Consider the following 27,130-nt stretch of genomic DNA (forward strand, 5'->3'; position numbering starts at 1 on the left):
CGGCCTCCCATGGTCCCAGCCGCTTGATATAATTTATACCCTAGTGGCCTCCTCCAGTCATCTCTTTCAATGTAGTGATCTTAGGCCAGGGTTCCCATCGCGCTCTAGGAGGAAGTCCCATGCACTCTGTCCAGTAGTCAAGTGTGCAAGCCTAATTGCCTCTCATTGTCCCTTGTTCCAGGGGCCCAGACAGTGCCACCTACCCAAACCCCAACTCACGCAACACCACAGCAGGAACAAGCTTCTTATACGCATCTCCAGCAGATACTCAAAGCTGGGCAGAGCCGCTATCTACTTGCCTGTTCCGCTCGGCTGTGACCAGCTCATCCACGACCTCAAGTCCTTTCAGGGTCCCGTCCGATTCCCGTCTCTCCAGTCCAAGGCTCGCTTCCTTCAGTGGTCCCAAAAGCTCGGCAACCTCCGGCCGAGTCATCCCGCACTTCAGCTCATCCAATGCGCAGCAGGCCACAAGGACTATATGGGTGTGCAGCTGTCTTCCGAGTTGGCCTAGGTAGCTTGGGTCCGTTCACGCAGTGTGTGTGTGGGGGGGGGGGGGGGGGGGGGGGGGTGGGGAACGCTATGACCTTAAATTCACTCGAAGGGAGTGGGACTGGGGGCTCAGAATTCAGATTTAGGGCAGATTATGATTTCGGCCACCAGAGCCTCACCAGAGCGCGACCTTCTTGCTGCCCGGCTCTCTCTAGTGCCCCCTCAATAACAGCAGTTTTAAATACAGTCTTATCATTCTGTTCATTACTATTTATTTCGTTTGCACAAGATCTTTAAAATAAAAAAAATCCCAATTTCTTAGAGCAATGTTTGAGTGTGTTGTCTGCAAGTTGTTTTGATTACAACTGTGTCCCTAAACTCATTTAACAGGACTGATAAGTCACCTGAAAACACTGTCTGCGTAGAAAATATCCTGGTGGGCTCGTGTTCGGACTGCGGTCCATTGGGCATCTCTAACTGAGTGGGAGCACTCGACTGAGGCCATGCACCTTTGGTATGAGATCCCACCCCTGCAATTCTGGAAGAATTCTCCATAATTCATATCAGATGAAATGCATGAATGCCTTCCATGTTGTAGAAGTCCTCAACTAGTGTACAGTTTGTGAGCTGCCATTCTACATATGCGTTCCCTTTCATAGTGGGTGAAAACTCACAATTGCCTTTTTTGGGAGTCGTAGGTGAAGAGATATTTGCCAATCCCTCGGAAACCGATTCTAGCCATGCTTCCATGATAGCTCTCAGTACTGGGAAGAATATGGGTTTCTACTTGTTGGTCAACAAAGGGACCTTACGCACATGCATGCCTGTCCATAAAACATCATTGTTTCTCTGAGGTCGGGCGATGCCACTCCACTATACATCGAAGTTGTGCAGCAAAATAATATTGCATCAGTCCATGAAACCCCAGACCTCCCCCCTCTAATGTGTTATTACTTGACCATAACATTTGTTTCTAAATACTGCTGTTTGTGTCTATTATACCTGGTAGGGGCTGCAAAGGCATTGTTTGTATCACGTTCATGACTTTAGGTAAGAAGGCTATCTTGACCGCCTCTGTGCGGCCCAACTGGAACAATCCCCCTCATCTGCCAACTCTGCAAGTCTCTGAGGGCCGTCACCAATTGGTCAGCGTAGTCTGGATTGGCTATTTTATTCATATTTTGATGCCAGAGTAATTTATATATTGTTCTGTCCATGCTTGTAGGAATATTATTTGTAGAGTGTATTTCATATTGTTTGGGGCGTTGATGCTCAGAATTAGCGAATTTTGGTGTTTACTTTAAATTCAGCATTCTGGCCAAATATTTCTAGTTCTCATAGGAGGGCCGGGGTAGAGTTCAGGGGTTCCAGCAACATGATCAGCACATTTTCGGTATACATCGCTATTTTATGATGTTGCTTTCCTAGCTGCACTCCTTTAATCCTGAGGTTAAATCTTCTACTTGCTGCCAGCATTTCTAGATACAAGGCAAAAAGGAATGGGGACAGCGGACACCCCTGTCTCCTCCCCCTGCTTAGTGTGTTTTTACAGACTATTTACCGCCAGTGACATATCTTTGTTGCATTTCATTTCATGCCATAGTTTGTAAGTTTGTATCTACACTGTCTCCCCCCTCTACATCCATGATTTGCAGAAGAGCAAGCGCCATATTGCTGTATGGTTAGTTGGCTAGGTGTGCTAAGTGCAATTCTCCAGTAGAAGTCATGTCTCCCAGTTATTAACTTCTGCAGACCATCTTTCAACCAATAGAGCAGGTTCTCAAGAATGAACCATGGATTAACCAGGAGCATGGCATGCTGCTAGAAGGGATCACAAACTAATGTCTCTTACAGATATATCGTTGCACAAGTAGTAACTTGTGCAATAAGAAAGTTTACCTCCAGAAAATGCATGCATTACACCAGGGATGGACACTAATTCCTGAAGCTTTTGTTCAACCAACACAACTCCAAATTGTATTTGCCATCTCTGTGTTGCTGTTTGCGCTATCTATCAGAAAATCTACGTAATACGCTTAGCACGGATATGGGTTAAGGGATGTTCTTGTCCTCAAGATTAGATTAGGAAAGATTCAAACAGCATTACAACTAACAGTGATAATCACAAAGCATTGGTGCACATTTTACTATTTGTGTTGTCATTGAAATATTATGCTACTCCAAGAAACCAGACGAAATCGAGGCCTAAATGAGACCTACTTTGGCCTATACAAGTAAAATAATTCTGTACTTCACACAGAATTTTGTGCCAGAGACCATATTCTGGAATCTACTTTTGTGGAGCACTTTTTATGTTCTTTGTTTGTTTCAGAGCTTTTGAACTATAGAATATGCGGTACCAATGCTTTCTTTTTTTTCAGCGTTGAATCCATGAGTCTCAGGTCCGCATCAACACCAGGTGATGTGAGTTCCCGTATGTTGGATCACCCTAAAGCCAGAGACTGCATTATCCCTATGGGGTAAGTGGCACTTCTTATGTTCGTAAATTTACCAGTTTTTAAGAACCAAAATTATAATGATATAGTGTTTTACAGTGTATTGGTGAGGCCTTTGCTTTTGATGCTATATAGGAAGTGTTTTTATGTCGTGCGTGATGGCCACTGAGGTGTTGGTATTATGTTATGGGACCCAGCACCACAGTACTCAGCAGTGTGATGGATGAAGAAATGTGTGATATTGACGTGCAGTGTTTGGTTTTCAGTAAGCTGGCGGCTTTGATTGGGCCTGCAGAACCTTTTGTGCGATTTCTTCTGATCACAGTGAACTAGGTTATCACACTAGTTGTCAGGCCGAGATTTTAGTTGGTTTATAATTTTTAATGATTCTGAGCGAGCCTAACTACACTTTGCCTGAAATCAGACCTTGCAATTTAGTTCTGGCATTTCCTGTTCAAAATGTTAATTTGGTGGCTGGAGCCAATGACATCCATGAGCCCCCTTTTCTGATGAACTGTTTACATTAGCCACTCCTATCATCTGTTTTTTTCTGCGTTTTGTGTTCTTTCTTCCTATATGTGTTGTGATATCCTTTTCCTATCTATTTCTGAAGTTTTCACCTCCCCATTTGAAAACCATTGATCGTCTGTTATACTGCTTTTTACCACTATTATTTGGGTCCTCCCCAATTTCACACAAAAGGAAGAAGCCCTACCACAAAACTTGATGAGGAGATTCCAAAATTCAACTTAGCCTGGTCTTCCTGTATATAGACAAAAGTACTGAACTTAGCTGGTCCCCATGGAATGCTGAGGTTCCCAGTGAAAGGCACACGCAGATCAATCTTTGTTTCCTAGGATGAAAAGGATAGACCGTGTCGTACTGCTTGTACCTCTCCGGTGAAAATGGTGCATGTGTTGGACAACAAACGTCAGGAGTTTGCCAGACTGAATCTATGCACACCCTCACGATATGTTGGCCTATAGTCCTGCAAGCCCACAGTGCACAATCTGGACCCCTAACCTTACAGGGTAACAAATGTGTGGGCAACTTTTGAACCTGACAACCCTGATCCCCAAAGAAAGCGTGGTAACATATCTAGAACTCTTTCGTTTGGGTTCTCATGCATACCCAAAGAAATACACAAGAAATACTAAGAAAGGCATTTCAGTGTTTACTTAAGCATTGTGATCCTTGTATAAAATACGTGGGCTTGGATACTTGGTAGAAAGAAATAGAATAACTTAATTAGAAAATTGAGAACAGTGAAAATGATAAACTATTTCACCATTTTGCTAGAACAGTGAATATATGCAGGCATATAAGTACTGTGTATAGTGTACTCCTACCTAGTTCCACCTGGTGTAGGGCACTGTTGTCACGTTGTCAGGATAGGCCTGGTAAGAAACACCACCATTGACCTGCTCAAGTTTCTTAAGTTGGCCACCCTTTTACGCACAATGACTTTTGATATACATTTCCGTACATGGAAACTGTGAGTCTGCCCTTCCAAGTGGTGTCACCCCAGTCCTGGACCCATGGAAGTGGGCCTAAGTGCTTGCTCCATTGGAACCGGGACTTCCTCTGCTGCCGAACTGGCACATTGCTGCTGCTGCGCAGATTGGATCTGGTGCGTTGCCACTGCTGCGCAGATTAGAACTGCCTCTGTGCGATTCGGAACCGCTCCTGAGCCGATCGAAACTGGCTCATCGCTGATGCTGCGTTGATCAGACTCGACGCATCTCCTTCGAAATCGGCGCTGCAAGATGCTCTTCCCTGCGCAAAGTCTTCGCATCCCCGTCAATGTCAGCTTCGAAGATGACGAAACTCTGCATTGCAGCTTACCTGCTCATCGGAGCTGACACATCGCAGCACAAGCCCCATCAACAGGATCCTCTGTCGACGTATCGTGATCTCGCACCACACCTTGCTGTATCTCGAAACTGGCGCATCCCTTCTGCTGCACAACGTATCCTTGAGCTAAACCCACGCAACACTCCACAACCTCTGATTAAGGTACTTTTGTTCAGCGGGTCTCACTGGATCTGGCCCACACCCCATCACAGTCGGCCTGAACTTTGGACTTTGTCCATTGTAACCATTATTCCAAGTTAGTGCTTTAAACTTCTTAGCACTATTTTTACTTAAACCCTTTAAAATCAAATTCTCAAGTCTCACTTTTTTTATTTTGTTGTTTGATCTTGTTTTATGTATTCAATTATGTTCTATTTTTCGAAACTGGTGTGGGATATTTTTGTGTGATGTTTTCACTATTTTTACTGTTTGATGTGTTGCACAAATATTTGACACATTGCCTTCAAGTTACGTCTGACTGCTCTGTGCCAAGCTACCAGAGGGTTAGCACATGTTCATTTTGGAAATGCTAGTGCCTTACCATGATTAAAATTGTGGTTACTGCTCGACCAGGGCTCATACCCCAGGCAACCATGGAACTCCATTTCAAGAACAAGAGATAACTTCCCTTATCCGATATAAGTGAGTACTTTAATTGGGGGAGTTTGTAATCAGGATGACACATCATCATAATACTAGTGACATTTGTTAATATAGTTTATCATCCATTGAACAACCTCCATCATCAAAAACATTTTATTTTAATTGAATTTGTTTGAAGCATTTTATATAGTGCTAGCTCTACCCGAGGACATCAGAACGCCTCACAGTGTATACATTGTAGCAAACTATGTGGTTCACATAAAACATATTTTGGTCGACATACCGGCAAAATTGCAGTTCATAGGCGATACAGAAGAGGGTATAAGGAACAATAGCAATGCATTTCTGAGGTAGACACAAATAGCAGTATGTAAGAGAAATAAATGCATGTCTTAGCGTCAGTGGCTGATGTAGTAATGAGATAGCGACAGCATAACAATATGATAATGCTTGGATACATTTGCAATGGGTAACATGAGGAGTAAGTAAACAAACATATGACCAGCTATTAACTTTGGGCTGCCTCACGCGTAGGCAAAATATAGGAGGACATTAGGAACATTATCGGAGTTGTTTTTGAGGTAGCGAAGCATAGATACAATTGCACAAGTTGTCATGGGGAGTTGGTAGACCAAGATAAGACCAATAATGCACAGTGAACTGTGAAGTGTATGAGAGTTGAATGGGTGAGATGGGTAGAATCAACTTTATTCAACCTAATAAATAGACCATAAAAGCACAACAAAAAATACATACAGAAAAAAAGACATTCATTTCATTAATACTCATCTATTGCAACATTTAACTCGCCCCGCTGGATTTTAAACGTACAGTCAGTCAGTGAGTCAGCGGGAGTGTAAAAACCTCAAGTCAGGGTCCGCCATACATTCCTATTCTATTCATTTAAATTGATTTGTGCTAATAAAATATTAATAAAAATCCAGAATTAAAATGTTTGTTATATAAAAGCGAGTTAACTAGGAAACATATTTTATTCAGTCACTTATCCGTTGTCACAGGAAATGATTCCTGTCATAATCTAAAGGTTCTTCCTAGCATAAAAAAGACTCCATGAACAGCTTGACATTCTCACACATATCTTGATGGTTGGCAATGTCTGTAAAAAAGATATGCCGGACGGCATTGAGTAAATGATAGCTGCTTCAAAAGACTTCAAATGTAGCGCATCCTCCATGTGTTATAAAATGTACAGAAGAGTACAACATGTGAGATGTTATCACAGGGACAATTGCATAAGTTTAAAGAACAGTCATTGAGTTCTGTTAAGCTGACCTTCCGGTGAAAAGTGTCTATTCTGAAATGAGTCCTGAATCTATGCCTATGATTCAGTACAGCTGCCAGGTAAAACTGCATCTCATAACTAGTTAAAATAAGCTGATTTCCTTAAAACAGTAGGCTTTAGTAGTTCATCTGACAACCGTATATTCTCTAAATGGTTTAATCATTCTGTTTTTAGGTCTTTCCTACCGATTTTTGCTCGGTTTTCAGGTTTGTAAAAATAGTCTGGTTGCCCTAAGTCCCGGCAGAAGTGTTGTACAAAAGTCAGCCATGGCATAGGAGTGTACAGAGTTGATTTTAAATAGTCCCCTATTATAGAGCGATTCAAGGCAGTGTGTTCGGATGACCATACTTTGTGACACAATAAGATAGGTTGAATCTTAAGTAAATCAATAAGAAACGGTACTCCCAACTCAGCGTGGCACACACGCATAGGGGCACTTTTGGGGGTAGTAAGTAAGTATTTTAAAAACTCATTTTCCACAAGTTGAAGCGCCGTATAATTTGCATGTCCCCATATACCCACCCGGTATTGTGCTTTATTAATACATTTAGCCTTGTAAATGATAAGCATCTCCCCAGGGGGATTTGAGCCTAACCTGGTGGCAAATTTTCATAGGGCCAGAATGGTACTAAGGCTAGACTAGGCTTGAAGAGTGGCAGCAGGAGCTATCAGAGCTTAGGAATGTGTGCTTAAATGTTTGTTAATAGGAAGGAATTTCAGTTTAGTCTTGAAGTGAGGAAGAGAATGATTTTCACGTATGTTCCACAATTTGATACAAAAATAACATAGAATACAAGTGTATACAATCGAAATATTTTAAAAGTTGTGTCGACGCAGTGTTTTGGTGGCTTCTTGACCTTTATCCCACCTTCTTCAGGACCAATAACTGAATTTAAATCAGTGATAATTTACAGTATTTTATATATTGTATGTTGGTGCTTTACTTTTATTGTCCTTCACCCCCAAATTAGTACGAACAGTCTTTTTATTTCCCAATGAGGTAAGAAACTAATATTTAAGACTTTGCAGCTCAAATTTCATGTAGGTAAACCAACTATAGCCACACAAATGTTCCTTTTGTGCCCAAGCAAGACTGCTGATATGATGCTCAGCATTTAATAAATTGCTTCTTAATGCAGCATTTTTAATTACTTGTCGGTTTGGTGTGGTTTGCACAGTTTGTTGTATCTGCTAGATTATTTTTTTTAAAGGAAGAATGGTTTGTGTTCTTGCTAGACCCGATTTTAACATGAAGCACGAGGCACCATATTGGCAGCCTGCAAGACCTGTGTTGGTTCGTAAACTAGCTGCTAACCAGTTCTAAAGTGCTTATGCTCTCTCCTTCAAGCATGATAAAATTGGACTACCCCTAATTGGCACATTTGCTTTACTTGTAATCCCTAGTAATTGGTACTTTATGTATACATGGCCTGTAAATTAAATGCTACAACTGGGCAGCAGTACTTATTGCGCCACTCACTAAAGTAGCACTGCAAAACATGTCTCGGGCCTTCCACTGCAGCCTGTAGTGCAGTTTTAAACTGCCATTTCGACCAGGCAAAATGAAACTTTTGCCAGGCCCAAACTTTCAATTACTTGTGAGTCACCCCTAAGGGAGGCACTAAAGGCTCATGGGGCAGGGTGCTACCTATTTCATGTGCTGTTTTCACCAATGTGATAACTGTAGCAGGCATAACTTTGTTGCAGTCCAGATTGACTAGATCACCGCTATCCTCCATAACGGATTAGCAATTTCCTCCATTATGTACAGTAGAGGATTGACATCTTGTGCTAAAGATTTGGGTGCACTGGGTATATGTTCATTGTTGCAAAGGATGGCTTTTTCTGGCATTCACAAATGCTTGTTCAATTGCATTTACAACTCTGGAAATCTCTGGCCCTGATATCATCCATCTTCTGAGAGTTCCTGGATCTTCTATCAGACCCACAGCACCGCCATCTCTCTTGATGATAGCATTTCCTGCACCTGATTTTGATCTATAGCACTTGTTGGGAATGCGCTGTTGCTTTTATTGACAACAAACTTTCCTTTACGAAACTCTGAGTGAATGTGTGGGTAGCTTTCTGCTACTGTTGCAATGTCGCGTATGTGGACAGACCACCATCGAGAACGACTGATTTGTAGTAAACATCTATGAAACCATCTGATGGAGCCATCTGATCAAGTACTTGTACATACTAATCAAAGTTACCCTCTCTAATTCAACAAACCAATTCAAGTATCTGCAGATCCATAACAATAGTCCAAAATTGGAAGTGTGGGTGTTCGTTCGATTTCCACTTAAGCCAGTTAGAAAAATCCCTAATTTCTTTATGGGTCTGTCTAAATTCAAGATAACTTTTATAAGACTTCCTCTGTAATACGTACAGTGGAGCAATAGCAATTTGATGAGCATGACGTGTACAGGTTAAGTGGTAAACATTAATTATAGCATCAGCTTTCCCTATTGTAGTGATGTCAGCTAGCACTAACACACTGGTCCATCCACTGTTCGAAAGCCAGTCTCCAGGCACTTTAAAGAAAGTCATTTCGATATGAAGTCCTCTCCCCTCATCCTCTCAACATATGTATCTTCACCATACAGATGTGGTACATCCCATTGAATTTTTGCTAGGGTGAAGAGAGATTGGTCAATTGAAATAATAGGTGTTTGTCCTGGATCGAAATAATGAACAGACTCTCATTACTTTCATGCAATGCAAGACCAAGGATATAGAGTGAGCACTTTCTGTGAACTGCAACAATAATGCAGTTGTTGACAGTGGTCTATTGATGGGTAGTAGCAATGAGGTATGGTATGCTGTCCAAGATATGTTTTCATCAGAACAATTTCCACTCTCAACATTTGCGCATCACTCTGTCAAGCCATTTATATTCATCGGTGATAGCAGCATCAATGATATCACTTTGGTGATCATTTACTACAAATCGTAGTGGAACGTGATAATCTGTATTCTTCATTGAAACTAATTTGATATTTGTAATCAGTACTGGAAGATTAGAAATCCTGTTTTTACTTTGCCATATTTGGATTAATCACCACAATAACACTATCAATTCCTTCTAGTTCTTGTTTAGTGTGTTGTCAGAGTTATTGCTGTTCCATGTAAGGAGTGTTTAGCTGTCAGGGAACATGGATTGTGATCTATGTTATCAATATTTCCACTGGTGAGTACTTGCAACTTCAGGTTTGGTGGGCACAAAACTTGTTCACTCTCAGACAGTGTACAATGCTATTTCCTAAGACAGCAGATACTTGCAAAGCCCTATCCTATGAAATACAAATACCTAGTTTATGGAGCTTACCTATAAGTTCTCGATTTCTTGTTTGACTGTGGATAGAAAGAGCAATGTATCTGGACAGATGAGTTTCTTTGTTGCTGTTATGTCTAGGAACTGAAGAAGAGTCTATTCTTGAATTCTTTACACTGTTAATCCTCAGTAATTCGAAAACAGACAATGCTATATTGGTAGTTGCTGTTTCACAGGAATACTGATCTCTTATGTCGGCTCCATCAAATATAATTTTAACAAGGGTAAGAGGCGATTCCAAAACTGATTGGTTTCTACAATCTTCCCCTAACGTCCCGTTGAAGTTTTCAGATTTCTTCATCACCTCCCTTCTAACAACGTTTGCTGCATTAGCAATATTTATGGCGTCAAAATTGTATTTGTCAAAGCAAATACTAATGCGGATCCTCGACAGCTGACACAACATCTCTTCCTTCATTGTGTAACTTCAAACCTCTTGTATTTCTGAGAACTCTCTTTTAGTCTTGTCGAGTTGACCTTACCTGCTGTGGAATCGAGCATCTTTATTCTGGGTGTGTAAAGGTTTATTAAGTTACAGAAGTTGATTTTTTTTTTAAACATATCCGACTTACGAATCTTTCTGATAAGATGCAAGCTCGTCTAGAGCTATTCCTTCTGCAGAGGCCTCACTAGGTGATTCATTTTTTTATTCATTTGTACACTGCGTGCTCTGTTATAGAGTCCAACTAAACATTAATGATGGTATTCAGCATCTTGTGTGTGCATATCACCCATAGCCAACTATGCAATAAGTGCTCTATCTTGCACTAACTGACCAGCATTAGCTTTATGCACTACAGATGTATCTGATTCATTGTAAAAGAACCTGCTTTTCTTCCAGGAATTTTATTTGGAACTGGAATTGCCGAATATGTGTTTAACTGGACTACGGTATATCCGCATCACTGCTTTCTTTTCTAAGCCTGTTGCAGCATTTGATTGTCACACTTGTTAAAACACAATTCATGTCACAAGGAATTGTTAGTCCTTAATGTCTGCTCAATGCCAGAACCATCATTAAGATTTTCTAGTTCGATATTCATAGTTGCACATTCCAGTTCTTTAAATTTCTTTAGGTTATGGTCTAAAACACTATATACCGACCCATAATATTTGTATGTAGCATTTGCTGGGCTAATAAGTCTTTCCGAAGTGCTTTCATGACAGAGAACACAGATGGACCAATTTGTTGCAACAACATTATCATGCTGCACAGCTTGACCACTGGTTGTGGGTGTTGCAATAAGGTATTGTTTCAACATGCTTCTCATTTTCAGGCATTACAGAAGATGTATTGAAGCTGGAGAAAAAAAATAGAATGGTACATATTAATATATAATCCATATTAGTAAATGTTGATAAATGTCAATAAGTATGACTAATTACATCTAATTTATAAGAGATTTGAATTTTTAAGTTTTCTACATGGTTTTGGCTGCCATTTTTGATTTATATTTGCCGTCAGTCTAGATTCAACATGGGCATGCACATGACATGCACTGCCTTTACACATGAACTTTTGGGCCAAATTTGAAGCAAATCGGAAGATTTAAAATAATTTTTTTGATATTTGTCAGTCATCTTGGATTGTGATTAGACTATATGACGTTATTGGCAAGATACACTTGGGGTATTGCTCTTATATGATTACTATTACAAAGACAAATGTTTGTACCAACTTTCAGCTTTATATCACAATGTGAACGATTTTTGATAGAAAACCGGCTTAACAGCCGTACTATAACACTGTCTTTGTGGTAATGCCTGCAAAGAAGCCAAATGGAAAGTGACAGAGAACGGAATGAAATTCTGTAAAGTCGGTTATTGTAGGTTAACGCATCTGTGATTTTGGCCAGAAATGGTAATAGGGAAAAAGACTATAATTCAAAGGTCATAGAGTATCTTACATGGCTTTTTTTCAAAAGTAGTATTATGGCATTTTTCTATCTGTCCGGTATGGTCCGAAACTTCAGTGATGCATAGCAAAGGGCATGAATATCTGGTAGATTCGAGGGAGATAAAGCTTATGCTGCTTTGGGAGGAATGCCATCTAATGGGTAAGCAGATGTAATCGAGGTTAAAAGCACCCTAATCTCCTTCTGTGACATCTAGTCAAAGTTGTCCATTTTAAAAGTGCAGCTAAAACCCACTCAGATTGGGAAAAGAGAGGATGTAAAGATGGGTCAATCAAATTGGCTATTTTATTCAGAAAGAAATGAGAGTAGAGTGAATAATTGTTGTAGAAGACTGTGATGCAGAGGGAGCATCAGGATACATTAAAGATCTGTAGATTGAGAACCTCCACGTAAAATGATTGTGTGGCTTCATGATCTGTGTATGATAATACTGCGACCTGGAGTCTGCGATAAGTGATTTATATCTCTGCAACCCTTGCTAACATTTGTGTTTGGCTAAGGAACAGTTAGAGTGTTTTCAAAAATGCTCTCATGTTTTTTACATTGACTTTTGGCCGTACATAGGTGGTCTTTGTACCATGAAGCAGTTGCCTTTCAATCCCCAATGTTTTTTGTACCAACCCTGCTTCAAAAGTGCAGACCAAAAACCGATTCTTTGACACAATGTAGTACCTTTTTAGGTCGAGCCTAGGTAGCACATGCGCTGTCTCTTCAAGACATGAAGTATTTACTCTGTGGGCTTAGATGCTGCCCGTTGCCTTTTTATTCATCGTTTCGATTGTCTTTCAGAAATGCTTGCTTGCTAATGGTTAATGCTTCCTCTTTGTCACTCCTTTTTGTGTTTGGTTTCCTCCCACAGAGCATCCCCCAATTGCTGTTAACATTATGCTACTGTGTTTGTGTTCATTTGGTGGACTTTTTTTTACTTTGATTCCTGCTTGTGTCCCTGTTTGCCCATCTACAGAGGTTCAGCTTCGGCACACGTGACTTAATCTCCCTGTTCTGTTCAAATACTGAAATGAAATTTCAGACATTGTTTTTTAAAAAATTGCCTCTTTAAATTTCTCTGACTTCAAAGTGCCAGAATTTCCCCCAATCCCATCCTGCTGCGCTGCTTGCTGCTTTAGTGAGCCTTGGTCACCGTACCTTTAGCAGCCCACCTTTGCAGCACGTTAAGGATGAGGCTTGGGCAAGTCCTGTCACATTTTCTCTGACTCAAACTCAAAAATATTTCCTCTGATGCTTGTTTATTTAATGTGCTCTCGAGCGACTCAAAGGTGTTGAAACACTTTACATGAGTGCCAGTTACATCACACAAGGTCAGATCAATTTTTGGGGGCAATGTTATAGAGTGCGAACTCGATTGACCCAAAGGTACTGAAGCGATTTACAAAACCGCCAGTTACATACAAGGCAAGGTTAATTTGTTCATTTTTAGATGTGTGGATATTAATTGATGCTGACGCCGCCGCCCCTCTTTATTCATTATTTCCCCTCTACCTGAAAAATGGGATCCATTTTGTTATGTTCAGTGCCCCTGTACCTAGGGGGCTGAGACAGAGCGGGTAGGGTGCTTGTTGGGAAACAGATGGTAAGAGCAGCGTTTTGAATGGAAAACTCTGGAGAAGGGTGTCTGGCGCGGGGAGGAGGAATGTAATGTCTCCACCATTAGAAAGTACTTCACTGCTTTTTTTCATAGGCTGCTCAATGCTTTAGTGATGCAGTCACACACAGAATGTTGTAGTGCTGTTGACTTGCATCGAGGCGCATGTCTTTCAGTCTGTGTATTAAAAAGAAGTGGAATGTACCCATTAATGTTTCCTGAGACAAGCATGTATTCCTGAATCACATTGCTTGACCAGTTTGTAGTAATTGTATAGCTCTTCAATCCCTAGTGGCACAGCTCCCTAGATAATATGCTGCATAAACAAACACTTATAAGCTTCCAAAGGCAAGACCTATTGGCTATGCCAACGCTTGTTATATTAGCTTTTTATGATGGAGCCAAAATAAATTGGGTATACAGCAGAAGAGCGATTTGTATCTTTTACTTTGATACTTATTAAATAGCCATGCTCTTGGTAATCAGAATACCACTTTTCTTTTGTGTGTTTAAAAACAAAATAAAACAGGGTTTAACCTATGAAGGTGGTAAGTGCGAGTCCAAATTTATATCAAACTAATTTCTTTAAAAAGTTGAATCTGTTCATTGTAACCAGTATTGATTTTCCAAACTTATATCAGTGTTGGCTCAAAATTCAAGTAAGAAATTGTTTTTGTTGATTGTTGTTCTGACGGTAGGATCCTGCTTATGTTTTTCATTGGTTATATATTTGCATATTGTTTTTGCAGCATAACATCAGAAAATGTTGCAGAGAGGTTTGGAATTAGCCGGGAAAAACAAGATGCCTTTGCTTTCTCTTCCCATCAAAAGTAAGTGTTACCAATTATTTTTCAGGTAAGATGACCAACATAATTTCAAGTGTGAGAAAGCCTGCAAGAAAGAAAATAATGATATGGTACATAGTTTATATACACATTTTTCCTATATTAAAATGGAACTATATTCCTGAGGTCTTTTATAGATTGTCATAAGTTTCCAAGCAGCAGGTATTGTGCTGGGCCAAACATCTTTTGCCTGAGTTTGGACTAGCTGTGCCATCCTGCCCTTGTATTTTTCTGGGCAGCTCTGTATGTTTTCCTCCATTGAGCTTGATGCCCCCGTTCAATTTATTATTACACAAAAATGGCCTAAAAGTCAGTAAATTTAGGCACATGATATCTGTGCACATGCCAATCGAAGTCTGTAAGTTTATTAAAAAAGGAAAATTAACTGTGAATCAGTTTCAGACATCCAGTTTTCCCTAGAAAGGTGGGAGCGAAGTGTGCTGGGGGCACAGAGGCAGGACATGCTTTTATAGTAGTATCAGGACGGTTTTGCAGCAGACACATGGATATAGCTAAACGAAGAGAGCATACAGTTGTCTGGAGACTGAGATCATGAGAAGGGAAGAAGACGATTTTCAGCTGTAATAAGAATGTGAGCATTTTTGGCGGAGCAAGCTAATCAGCGCTTTCTTGTCTCGGAAGCCAAGATGTGGAAGAGAAGCAGAAAAGAGTCACAGGTGGGCATCTCCTTTAGGTGTGGCTAACATGAGCAAGAAAACATGGCTGCAGCAGTGACGTTTGGACAATAACTTTCATTTTACACCACAAAACCAGCCAAAATATTGGGAGAATGACTCCTGCAATATTAGCAGATCCTTGAGACTTTCAAATGTTGTAGCCTCCTAAAAAGATCCAAGGCAAATTTAAAGTAGAAATTCATGAAGGATTTATTGCATGAATAGGAGTTGAAGCACAGCACATCATAACAGGTTCAGGTACAGGTCTTGTAATACAGTTGGTCTGGAATCTGGAACCCAGGATGTAAGATGCAGGCACGCATCATACATTCCAGGCAGCAGATCCAGACAGGGAAAGGCACGGGGACAGAACAAGGCAGAAAGAAATGTACAACAGAATGCAACACATCTTACCCCTAAAAAAAAACATTAATCCAGATATCTGCTGGGAACACTCTTTTGCCTATTGGAAACTTTAACTCTAGAGGCAACTGAGGAATCCAGATGAGCAGAACTGGGAGAAGGCAAAACGGGAAAAGCATCAGGTCTCCTCTGGCAAAAACCCTGAGTAGAGGAAGGAGAGCAACGTACATTTTCAGGATTGCAATACTTAGCCACTCTGCGGACATTCCATACTCTACCATCTTGTGTGGCAACGCTATTTTTAAAGACTTTAACAATTTTGATAGGAGGGTAAAACTTAGAAAGACCCTTGACCAGAAAGCCAGGTTTTCTAATTCGTACCCAATCCCCCACCACAAAGTCATTATCTTTGGTTTTCATTTTGGAATCAAACAGGGTTTTCATTTGTAGTTGTTTGTTTTCAACCCGTTTGGCCACAGCAGCAAGGTCACAAACAGAATTATTTACATCAAGTTTTACATCAAGTTTTTTAATCCACCAGGGACATATATCAGAAGGAGGCTCCCTACCCTTAAGGAGTCTGAAGGGACTAACACCAGTAACAGAGTGAGGGGTGATACGATATGTCCACAATCTTTTCCTCACAACATCCACCCAACTACCATCCGAAGTCTGCACAACATTCAAACAATCCTTAAGAACACGGTTAAAGCGTTCAACTTGGCCGTTTTCCCTAGGCTCATAGAGAGAGGTGGTGTAATGCTTGATTCCACATGCACTGAGGAATTTCTCAAAATCATCTGACACAAGTTGAACACCATTATCAGTGACACAGGTTTCAGGAAATCCCTCCCTAGCAAAGACTTCTTTAAGGAAAAGAATGACCGATTGAGAAGAAACAGAGCTGACAAACTTTACTTCGGGCCACTTGGAGTGGTAGTCCACCAGAACTAAGGCATACCGAGCATTATAAGGCAACTGTTTAAATGGACCAGATATATCAAAACCCACTTTCTGCCAGGGAAAGGTGGGCCAAGACACAGGCTTGAGGGGAGCTGAGGTCACATGAAGCATTTTATCACTGTTAACACAATGCGAACAATCTCTCACCAGCCTATCCACCATTTTGTCCACTCCCGGCCACCAAAAGCTCTCTCTAATTAGACGTTTCATCGACGACATGCCAATGTGACTCTGGTGAGCGAGAAGAAGAATCTTCTCTTGTAAGGATTGAGGTGGAATTAATTTACCAGCCTTGAAGAGTAAATCAGAAAACACTTCAATTTCCGATGAAACCTGGCAAAAGGGAGCTATATCCGGAGAAACACCCCTATGGGGTGGCCAACCATTCCTAACGAAATCAAACAGATGTTGGCAAACCACATCCTTGCCAAGTTCAAGAAACCATTCATCTTCCGACAATGAAATTAACTCCTTGGAAACACAATCTCCAACAGAGGCAACAACATCGACGTCATTATCCATCTTTGGAGACTCCTCACAAGGAAACCTTGAAAGAAAATCAGCAGTCACGTTACATTTACCAGGAACGTACACAATTTCGAAATCATACTCTTGAAGACGTGAGGACAAACGAGCTATACGCGCAGTGGAGTTCCATCCACCTCCAGGAGATAAAATCCCAACTAAGGGTTTATGGTCGGTACGTAGTACAAAACGATTGCCCCAAACATAATTCCTGAAGTGCTCAACAGCCCAAATGCAGGCCAGAAGTTCCTTTTCAATTACGGAGTACCTTCTCTCCGTGGGAGACAAAGTCCTTGAGGAGAAGGCAACACACCATTCATCCTTACCTGATGACTGACTTAACACACTACCAATGCCATAAAGGCTGGCGTCAACAGTAATGATGCATTTCTTGTTGACACAAAAGGACTTCAAAGTAGGAGCATTAACGATTTCCTCTTTGATTTGTTTAAAAGCTTGTTCCTGCTTCTCCGACCAAATGAACTTAGCTGAACTCCTAGTAAGTTCTCTGAGAGGCTCCATTTTGTTTGCAAAATTTTTGATAAATTTGCTATAATATTCGCAAAGCCCTGCAAAAGAAAGCAACTTTTCCTTGTTGTCTGGGGAAGGAGCCTTGACAATAGCATCCACAAGATTTTTTTTTGGTACAACTCCATCCCCTGAAAGTGAATGGCCCAAATAGTCTACAGTCTTACAAAAAAACTTGCACTTACTAGCTTTGATGGTCAAGCCAAACTTCTCCAACCTGGAACAAACCTCCCTAAGGTGACCATCATGCTCAGAGATATTTTTAGAAAAAACAAGAATATCATCTTGAAAGCATTTGACGTAGACATTCAGATCCCTGAATATGTGATACATTGCCCTCTGGAAAACAGAAGCGGCTGACGCTAGGCCGAAAGGCATTCTTTTAAATTGGAACAAACCATGGGGAGTGATGAAGGCAGTGAAGTGTTTTGAGTCTTCCGTGAGCTCTATCTGGTGGTATGCAGACCTAAGGTCTAATGTGGAGAACACACAGGCACCGTCAAGCATACACAACATTTCATTTATGTTAGGTAACGGGTGACAATCTGTAACCAAACATTTATTTAACGCTCTCAGGTCTACACACAACCTAATTGTTTTGTCAGGTTTAATCGCCAAAACAATAGGCGAAACCCATTCGGAGGATTCTACCTCCTCAATGACACCATCTTTAACCATGTTGTCAAGCATGACTCTGAGTTCCTCTCTGACACTGATGGGAACACCTCTCAACTTCTGCTTTAGAGGCACAGTATTTGGTTTGACTTTGATTTTATGCGTAAAACCAATCAATCTCCCAAGTTTCTCGGAAAAAACATTGGGAAAGGAGATAGATATCTCTTTAGACATGGATGCCAGGTCAAAGTCCCCATCTGTTATAGCAAGGACACACACAGGATCCTTCAACCTAGGATTTAACGAGATCCCCAACTTAGCTTGGTCCCGCCAACCTAGAACATTCACACCTTTAGATGCTACATACATCTTGATAATAGCTGAATTGTTTTTTACAATAATAGGGACTTCTTTAAAACCTATAAAATTGATCTTGGAAGTATCAAAATTGTAGGCATCGATATCAGGTTCACACAAAGAATTCACATCAATTAGGTTACCAAATGACTCTACACAGTAATCACGAGTGATTATGGTCCACGGTGAACAGGAGTCCACCATGAGTTCAAGAGTTTTACCTAGTATGTCCACTGAACTCTTAGGAGGAGGCAAAGTATCTGCTAGTGTCATGTCGAACGAAGATTGTATAGAAATTACAATACCAGACTCTCTAACTAGCGGATCATTACTCTCTCCCTCCGCAACATAAGATACATTACTATTAGTACGTCTGGGAGTACTATAAGAAGGTTTCTTGTAATCATTAACTGGCTTAACCGAAGTTTTACAATATTTAGAAAAATGTCCAGTGCGGTTACACTTATTACATTGTCTATTCAGAGCAGGACACTGTGGAAAGGAAGCTATATGATCCGGACTTCCACATCTAAAACAATAAAATTGTTTACCTTTGCTCTCGTATTTGTTAGAACTTTGAGTTTTAACATTCACAGTGCTAACCTCACCAGTGGATGTGGACGGAGTAGATTGAACAGAGGCTTTGTCTAAAGATTTGATCCATTTGTCGGACTGTTCTAATGCTTTAGCTGTACTAATGGCAGTCTCCAAACTAGGATCCCCTAAAATCCATAACTGCTCTTGTACTTTTTTGCTTTTCACATGCACAACAATTTGATCTCTAATCATTTCGTCGGTCATTAGACCAAAATTGCAATGGAGAGAAAGCGCACGTAAAGCAGTTAAAAAATCATCAAAGCACTCATTCTCATCTTGTACCCTGGTATAAAACTTAAACCTGTTTAAGGCTACACTGGTTACTGGTTTAAACCTTCCCTCTATTCTGTGTACAGCCTCATCATAAACATTTGAATCACCACCAGATCTCACAGGAGGTAAAGTTCTAAAGACAAGTTGTCCTTCTGAGCCAAGACAATGTAAGAAAATGTTCTTTTTTCTTTCCGCTGACATCCTTTCACCATCCATAGCCTTAAGGTAAGTAAAAAATTCTTCCTTCCATCTAGTCCAAGGGATGGGCGGGTCTCCTTTGGTTTGCAAAAATTTTGATGGTGGGTCAAACTGCATAATGGCTGTAGCAAGATAGAGGTACTCTCTCTCTTTTTTTAAAAAAAAAAAACGAACAGTTTCTCAAAAGTAATAATATACACCAAAGAAAATAAACGAAGTAAAGTAGGATACAACGTTTTCCTATTTTAGTAGTCAAGAGTTTAAAAAGGAGAGAAAGATCTCTTAATTTCTTTTCCTTTAAAATGAGCGTAAATTCGGCAAAAGTACTTGAAGAACAGTGAAAATACTTGAAGAACAGTGAAAATATAGTCAATTCTGTCTTCCGGCGTGTAAATACAGTTTGTTTTACCTTCCGGCGTGTAAAATCTGCTCGATATCGGCTTCTCAGCGTCTCCGGTGATCGTGTATCATGTTGCTATGGATACACAAGATGGCGCTGGGGCGTGTAGCGTGATGACGGCAGGAACGTGTAGCGTGGTGACGCAGCGCGTAAGTGAGACGCAGCGCGTGTGTAACACGTCAGGAGAAGTCTCGAGCACGCTGAAAGCCTCCCTCGCGCACTGCAGAGAAATATCGAAAAAAGTCTTAAAATTGGATGAAAAGGGTTTTATACATCACCCAATCGCCGGAGAAGGAGCGCTGGAAACGCCAGGACATGCACCAAAAACAAAGGTAGAAGCGGTAATGTACAGTACTGCTTGTCGTTTTCCTTTCAGTTGATAAAGACGAAAAGCTTTAAAAATGTGCAGAAAAACGCCGGTGGGTCGTAATTCTTCGCAATTACGACGTAAGAGGAAAGTTCATAGTTGTCATGAGGATGAAAGCGTATTTTCAGGTTAATCCTTTTTTTTTAACCTGATATAAAAATAAAATTTCTGCTCCTGTGCTTCAGGGATGGTGGCAGAAATAGCAGGGTTTACCTCGTCGCCAGTAAAAAGATCCAAGGCAAATTTAAAGTAGAAATTCATGAAGGATTTATTGCATGAATAGGAGTTGAAGCACAGCACATCATAACAGGTTCAGGTACAGGTCTTGTAATACAGTTGGTCTGGAATCTGGAACCCAGGATGTAAGATGCAGGCACGCATCATACATTCCAGGCAGCAGATCCAGACAGGGAAAGGCACGGGGACAGAACAAGGCAGAAAGAAATGTACAACAGAATGCAACACCTCCGTTGTTGGCTCTGGCAGCCCATCTTGGCCACTTCAGCTAGTACCTGTATCCTCTTCATCAACTACACACTTATGATTCCTACACAGGTGTGCAAGGAAAAGACTGAATGACCAGGAGCTTGGAACCTCTACTGGGTTGCCAATCCACATCATGACCGGGCTTACATCTGTCAAAGGTGGTGCAGTCTCCTTACTACTTGGCCTGTGACTTGTTTTTAGATAGGATGCACAGAAGAAAGCAGGTTACACAGCTATGTAGCACACTGATGTCATAAATTATTTCATATTACATATGAGTGATGTAATATGTGAGGTCATAACAAGTGCATGACAGGGCCCAAGTTACAGTTCACTTTCACAACTATAACTGATGAATTTTCAGTGGTTTATTTTTAGTTCAAAATAATTTCTAACTATACATTCACTTTAACCTTTAATTTTTTTCAGTAAATTTCTTGTTTACTTTGAAATAAAATAATATTTTGATACTATACGTAAAGCCAACCCATTTGCGTGCTGTGGGTGGTTGGATGCAAGGACAGGCCTGCAGCCAGCCCCCACCCTAGAGGCAGGCAACCCCACTTGACACACAGCCTACGATTGCGCATGGCGTGTGAGTGACCAACCCCTGTGCAGGCAGACAACCCCCCCCCCGCAGGCTCGGGCGGTGTACGGTTGGCCTTTTGGCTGTGGGAACCCCATTTCCTGAGATTTTTTGCTGTTGAAGGGGAGGGGCTGCCCCCCCCAAGCCTTATTTGTCCCCTAGATCCCATCCCCTCGGGCCACATTCCATAATTAAGGGGCAGAGGGCGTGCAAGCCCCTCTCCCCCATCCCTGAGACTTCTTGGGCCCTGTAAACCTCATCCCTGGGGCCAAATTCCAATAAAAAAAGGGCAAGGGCCACATAACCCTCACCCCAAGCTTTTTTGGGCTCCGAGGACCCCATCCCCAGTGGCCAAATTGCAGAAAAAGAGGAGGGTGCCATGTGGCCCCCCTCCCATAGCCTTTTTAACACACAGGGACCCCAATATTCGGGACTAAAATCAATCGAACAGTGAAGGGTGGGCACGCTGCATCCCTCCTTGAGCCTTATTAGGCCCCAGGGACCCCATCCCCGGGTCCAAATTCCATATAAAGGGGGCGAAGCCACAGTGCCCCCCCCTCCCCTACCTTATTTTCCCTGGGGGCCACTCCGAGAGATTAATTGCCTAAAAATGGGTAGGTGGAAACACGGCCCAGTGTCAAAAGCAATTAAAAAAAGGTTAAGGGCTGCACTGAGCCCCCCCCCAAGCCTTATTAGGCCCCGGGGACCTCAGCCCCAGGACGGAAATGCCTTATTAAAGGGAGGGAGCATGCTGCCCCTCTTCCGAGGCTTCTCCAGAGGTGGGTGCCCAGATGCCTGCCCGGTAACCCCCAAACTACAAGTTGAGTGCCTCGTTGGAGTTCCAGCTGGCTCACTCCATAGTGCAGGAGCTGACATTGCTCTCACCTGGAGGGAGCAGATAATTATGCATGCTCCTTCCAGGCGGAAGCATTATTAGTTGTGTTTCCTTGCCTGCACTCCTGCAAACAGGGAAACCGAGCAGAAACCTGCTCCCAGCCAGCTGGAGCATGTTTAAATCTCCCTCTGTCTCTGAGCAGACCTGCCTTCCCTGCCTGCAGTCTTGTGTGCATGTTTGAACCCGTAGAGCGGGAGATTTAAAAATACTCCCATCTGTCTGGAGTAAATAAATGTTTTCCTGTTCGTGCTAGTGCAGGCAGGGAAACTTCTGTCCCCGGGGCTGGGCTTCCGGAATACAGCAACTAGGCTGGTCCTGGGGATGGGGTCCCGAGCCCTTAAAGGCTCAGTGGGAGGGCCTCTTGGCCCCCCTCCATTAAAACTTAGTTCCAGTCCCTTTGATGGGGACCTACAATGGCCTGAGATGGGGGCGACCCCTCTTCTCGTTTTTTTGCAAGGGGTTATTTTTTAAATCAGCCTGCCCTGGGAGATGGGGTCCCCAGGGTCTTTAAAGGCTAGAGAAGGGGGCTGTGCAGCCACCCTCTCTTTAAAAAAAAAAAAATCGGACCTGGGGGATGGGTTTTGTGGAATGTAGAACGGCTCTGTGAGAAAGCCCCACTCATGCCTCCCAAATTATTAAACAAAGGGGGCGGGGCATTTTGTGTGGGAGGTTAAAAAAAATTGCCAGGATCCTGCAGGAGTCCAGCGGGATCGCAACAAAGATGATGTTTTTTTTTTTTTGCCCCAGGGGATGTCTGTGTAAATCGTTCAGTAGATGTTGAGAATTCAGGTTTAAAATGTATGGCTGACATCCAGGTGTGAAGCTCTAGTAGTCGCTCCCACGGCCTGTGTTGAGGGGCTATCGAATTTGGAGTTTTCCTGCTGTTACAGACTTCTTTCAGCACGGAAAAGAGAACAGAGGAGTGGGTACTCCAAAAATAAGCAGACCCCAAACACAAACGTCAGACTCTGGCCCTAAATTAGATTTGTTTACTGGAAATGGACTAATAGAAGGGGAGCTTGAGGCCCACAAAATAGTCAACTGCCAAGCACTCAGACTGTGTGAGGAGAAAAGCCTTCTGCCTGTGACCAGGGCTGGGGTTTAAGGCCTACCTGCTGGCCAGGTCCAGTGTACCCTATGAGGGAAAGGAGATAGCTGGAGGGATACACCCTTCATCCTGAAGGGTGTATCCCTTGAGTGAGGAGAGGACTGCCATGCTGATTGGGCCGTTGTCCATGTGCGCTTGAAGAGTTGGTGCCCCCATATGCCAAAGGGGGTGACAGCAAAGAGGAACATGCTGCTCTGTTGATTGGGTTGTTGCCAGAGTATGAAGCAGGATTGTTGACCCTAAATGCCAGAGGAGGCTACCGGAAAGGACAAGGATTGTAGCCTGGTTGATGCTGTCATTGAAAGCATATGCCACACTAGTGTCCCTTGGGAGCCTGAGCCCTGACTGAGATCAGAACCAAAAGCGGTCTATTTCCCACCCACCGGTAGGAAGGATCAAAGGAAATTTGCAGTTGCTCTAGAGGATCCCTGAGGACACCCAACCGCTGCCCCTGCAGAGCTGCTAGTGTTACCAAAGGCAGCCACTACAGCCTCTGCACATGTGAGTGAGAAGCTCTCGAAGGCTTCGGTCATGCAATCCTTGCTGGTGTAGTTAAGACTGATCCTAGAGCCGGAAGGCCCTGGGCGGACTTGTATACCAAGTAGCGCTTTGATGGTGGAACTCTTCTCACTTCCCTAAAAGAGTCAAAGTAGGACTCCTAAGGCTCAGACTGCTGGTGGGGTCCTAACTTTAATGGTGCCTATAGTGACTGGGGATTACCCACTAGTGAGAAGGAAGTGGGATTTTGGGCCTGCCTGTTGAACACTAGAGCCCTGACCTCAGGGAGCTGTGTGCATTGCTTGCTTATTTTACTTTGTGTTAGTATATAAATGCGACTTTGAGTTGTAATCCTGTGTTCAACCCCTTTATCTTTCCCCTGCACCTACCCCAAGAAGCCTTGGACTGCTAGACCAGCACTCCCACTGCAAGTCAAGTGCTGAAGGAGTACTTGACCCTGTTGTTAAGCATCCATTGTAGGTCAGGTCCCGGACTTTCTATAGTAAAAGACCTCAATTCCCGCAGCTGTTCCCAGTAGCTCCACTTGCCCGTGGCCGTCTGTAAGGGATTTTGAAATTATGTATGGTATTATTTTACTTTGCATTAAAAACCTTAAAAATTCCCTAAAATAAATCGAAGGTTAAAGTGATGTTATACTTAGGTGAAAATGTCTGTTAACACGTAACATTTTAAACAAAAGAAACGACTAAAATTCACCAGTTATAGTTTACTGAACTAACTAGAACTTGTGCCCTGCCATGCTATGCTTATGACCACAGATTGCATCACTCATGACATGTTTAAGGACTTGATTGACATCATTTTTTTTTCTTTTTTCAATTCTCTTTATTCACGTTTTCACATCTTTGCAAGTGTTACAATGGGTTATGCTAAAGCAGGACCGCATTGTGCTTTGCTCACTCTGTTCTGTTTAGAAACTTAGTTGGTTCATCTCTTAGCAGTTCCGCCCAGTTAGTTTCTTGCAACCGACAACCCGCAAGATTCCTGTAGCATGGAGTTCTTTGCAATCCCCGGATACATTTTTGGTGATTGACAACACCACTGATAACATCTCAAATAATATCATTGATACCAATACTGGCGATGGTGGGGGCATAAGTTCTAGGTCGCTCATTAAAATATTACTGCTGAATTGTGACCATTAGGAGAGTTGTTTTCCTGTGTAAAGTAATTGTTACATGGCATCTGTGAGGCATTAAAGTGCTTTTCTGATAAATATATATGTATAGGTTTAAGTGACATAATTAAGTCTTGAAATGTGATACAAATTTGCATTTAAAAAGAAAACAAACATTGAGATTTACAAGTTCTAGTTTTCTGAGCTAACTGTAATTTTTCCCCCCAGACACGCCTTGCTTATGACCTCACATATTACACCCATCATGATCTGTTAAATGACTTCATTGATGGTACCACTGATGACATCATCCAGACACTCAGACAATGTCTTTAAAGGTCTTGTGGATATGAAGCAATTCATCACCCTGCACCTGTGACTTATTTCTTTCACTAATCATGTGATAATGGGCATATCGTTTGACCATGTGCTAGACACATAGATACTTCTCAAATCACCCATGACCAATGATGATCTTTCTATATTGTAAAGCAATCTCTGCTTATTGGATAACCTTCTGCAATTCTAAATTACTTTGCCTGTTTAGTAGTTCTCTCTCTATCTCTCTCTCCAAAAGACCGCTGTGCCATCAAAGTAAAGTTACTTGCATTTGCTTTTTTTAGGGTTCTGTTTGCACTCCTATTACTCAGTACGTGTTATGATGTATTTCCTTCCTGGACAGTAGGTCCAAATGAGATGTGTAGGTTTGACAGGCAGTTCTCCAGACTGTTTGCTGGCTCCATTAATGCTATTCCTGCTTCACAAGCTTGTGAGAAGTTGAGTAAATGGAGATTTGGACTTAAAGAAAATTTACTTGCCTGACCTGCAATCATTCACGACAACTTAACCTTTTTGATGTCTTTTTCAGAGAGCTAAAGTGGAAGGCATGCAACGAAAATTAAAGGGAAACAGCCCACGTGGGAGGGCCTTAGTTTTATCTTTGACTTCAGTAACCTTTACATTTCTCCTGGTTTGACTATTCCCCATTGTTATAGAGGGCATGAATTTCAGTCAGAACACAGCTATAATAGGGATTAACTTATTATTTTTTAATGTTTGTTCTCCTTGTGCCACCTGTGATGTGTAATTTGTGGCACAAGATGATTTATAGGTATCAATTTGCCCTTATTGTTCTTAATCATTCATTTTTGTGACATCAGGGCATGCAGAGCTCAACACCTTGGCAATTTCAAAAATGAAATTTTCCCAGTTACCACTACAGTCTTGGATGATCAGGGTAACCCAAAAACCGTAATAGTCGAACAGGATGAAGGAATACGTCCCAGCACGACTACGCAAGGCCTGGCGAAGCTCAGGCCTGCTTTTAAGGAGAATGGCAGCACAACAGCCGGTATGTTGACAAGAAATTCTTAGAAATGTATTAAAAAAACAATTGAGTTGATTTTATGAGTGGGCGTGGTCTGACTGGATTTGATTCGTTATCATTTTATAGATTGTACATTTATTTTATTTCATTTTTATTAAGTTTTGACCCCAGTTTGAGTTTTACCAAATGAGGTATGCATCGGTTTGTGAAGAGTTTATTAACCCTTGTAAATCAGTTAAAACCACAAACCATTTACCAAGGCTAAACTGATATCAAGAAATGTTAGTCTGTTGGAAAGTAGCTAACCATTCTTGGAAGCATTTTTCCCTGTCATTACAAAATGGGGGGATGTAACCCTGAGAAATCTGGTCTAGAAAGGAATAGACCATGTTTACACTGGTGCTTTATAATCTTCAGGTAACTCCAGCCAAGTCAGCGATGGCGCTGCTGCTGTTCTACTAGCCAAGCGTGCGAAAGCTGAGCAGATGAGGCTTCCAATTCTTGGGATTCTGAGGTCATATGCAGTTGTCGGTGTCCCGCCTGATGTAATGGGCATTGGACCTGCCTTTGCTATCCCTGCTGCACTGGAGAAGGCTGGTAAGCTTTGATTTCACATAGGTTTTATAGTTACTTCAGTAGTGTTTGGAGCAAAGGTGGGGTAACAAACCAGCTAAAGAGTTAGTGATGTCATACATTGGTCAGAAGGGACTTAACAGTGTCACTTAAGCACTCGCTAGGACTAGATACGACACAACTCATTAAGAAGCAGCGCTGAATAGGCAATGCCATGCCACTATTAGAGGTATGGTTGAACTGAGGAAAGGCC

General features: G+C 41.8%; 1 protein-coding gene across 1 annotated transcript in view; it reads left to right on the top strand.

The window, feature by feature from the left end:
* ACAA1 (acetyl-CoA acyltransferase 1) overlaps positions 1–27,130 on the top strand; it is a 141,195-nt gene that overhangs the window by 83,805 nt on the left and 30,260 nt on the right. The window contains exons 6-9 of the mRNA XM_086940884.1: positions 2,871–2,969; positions 14,308–14,388; positions 26,138–26,328; positions 26,722–26,901. Of these exons, the coding sequence (XP_086797010.1) occupies positions 2,871–2,969; positions 14,308–14,388; positions 26,138–26,328; positions 26,722–26,901 (551 nt within the window). The remainder of the gene's footprint in view (positions 1–2,870; positions 2,970–14,307; positions 14,389–26,137; positions 26,329–26,721; positions 26,902–27,130) is intronic.

This window comes from Lissotriton vulgaris, chromosome 10 (assembly GCF_964263255.1).
Source record: "Lissotriton vulgaris chromosome 10, aLisVul1.2, whole genome shotgun sequence".
Lineage (NCBI taxonomy): Eukaryota > Metazoa > Chordata > Amphibia > Caudata > Salamandridae > Lissotriton > Lissotriton vulgaris.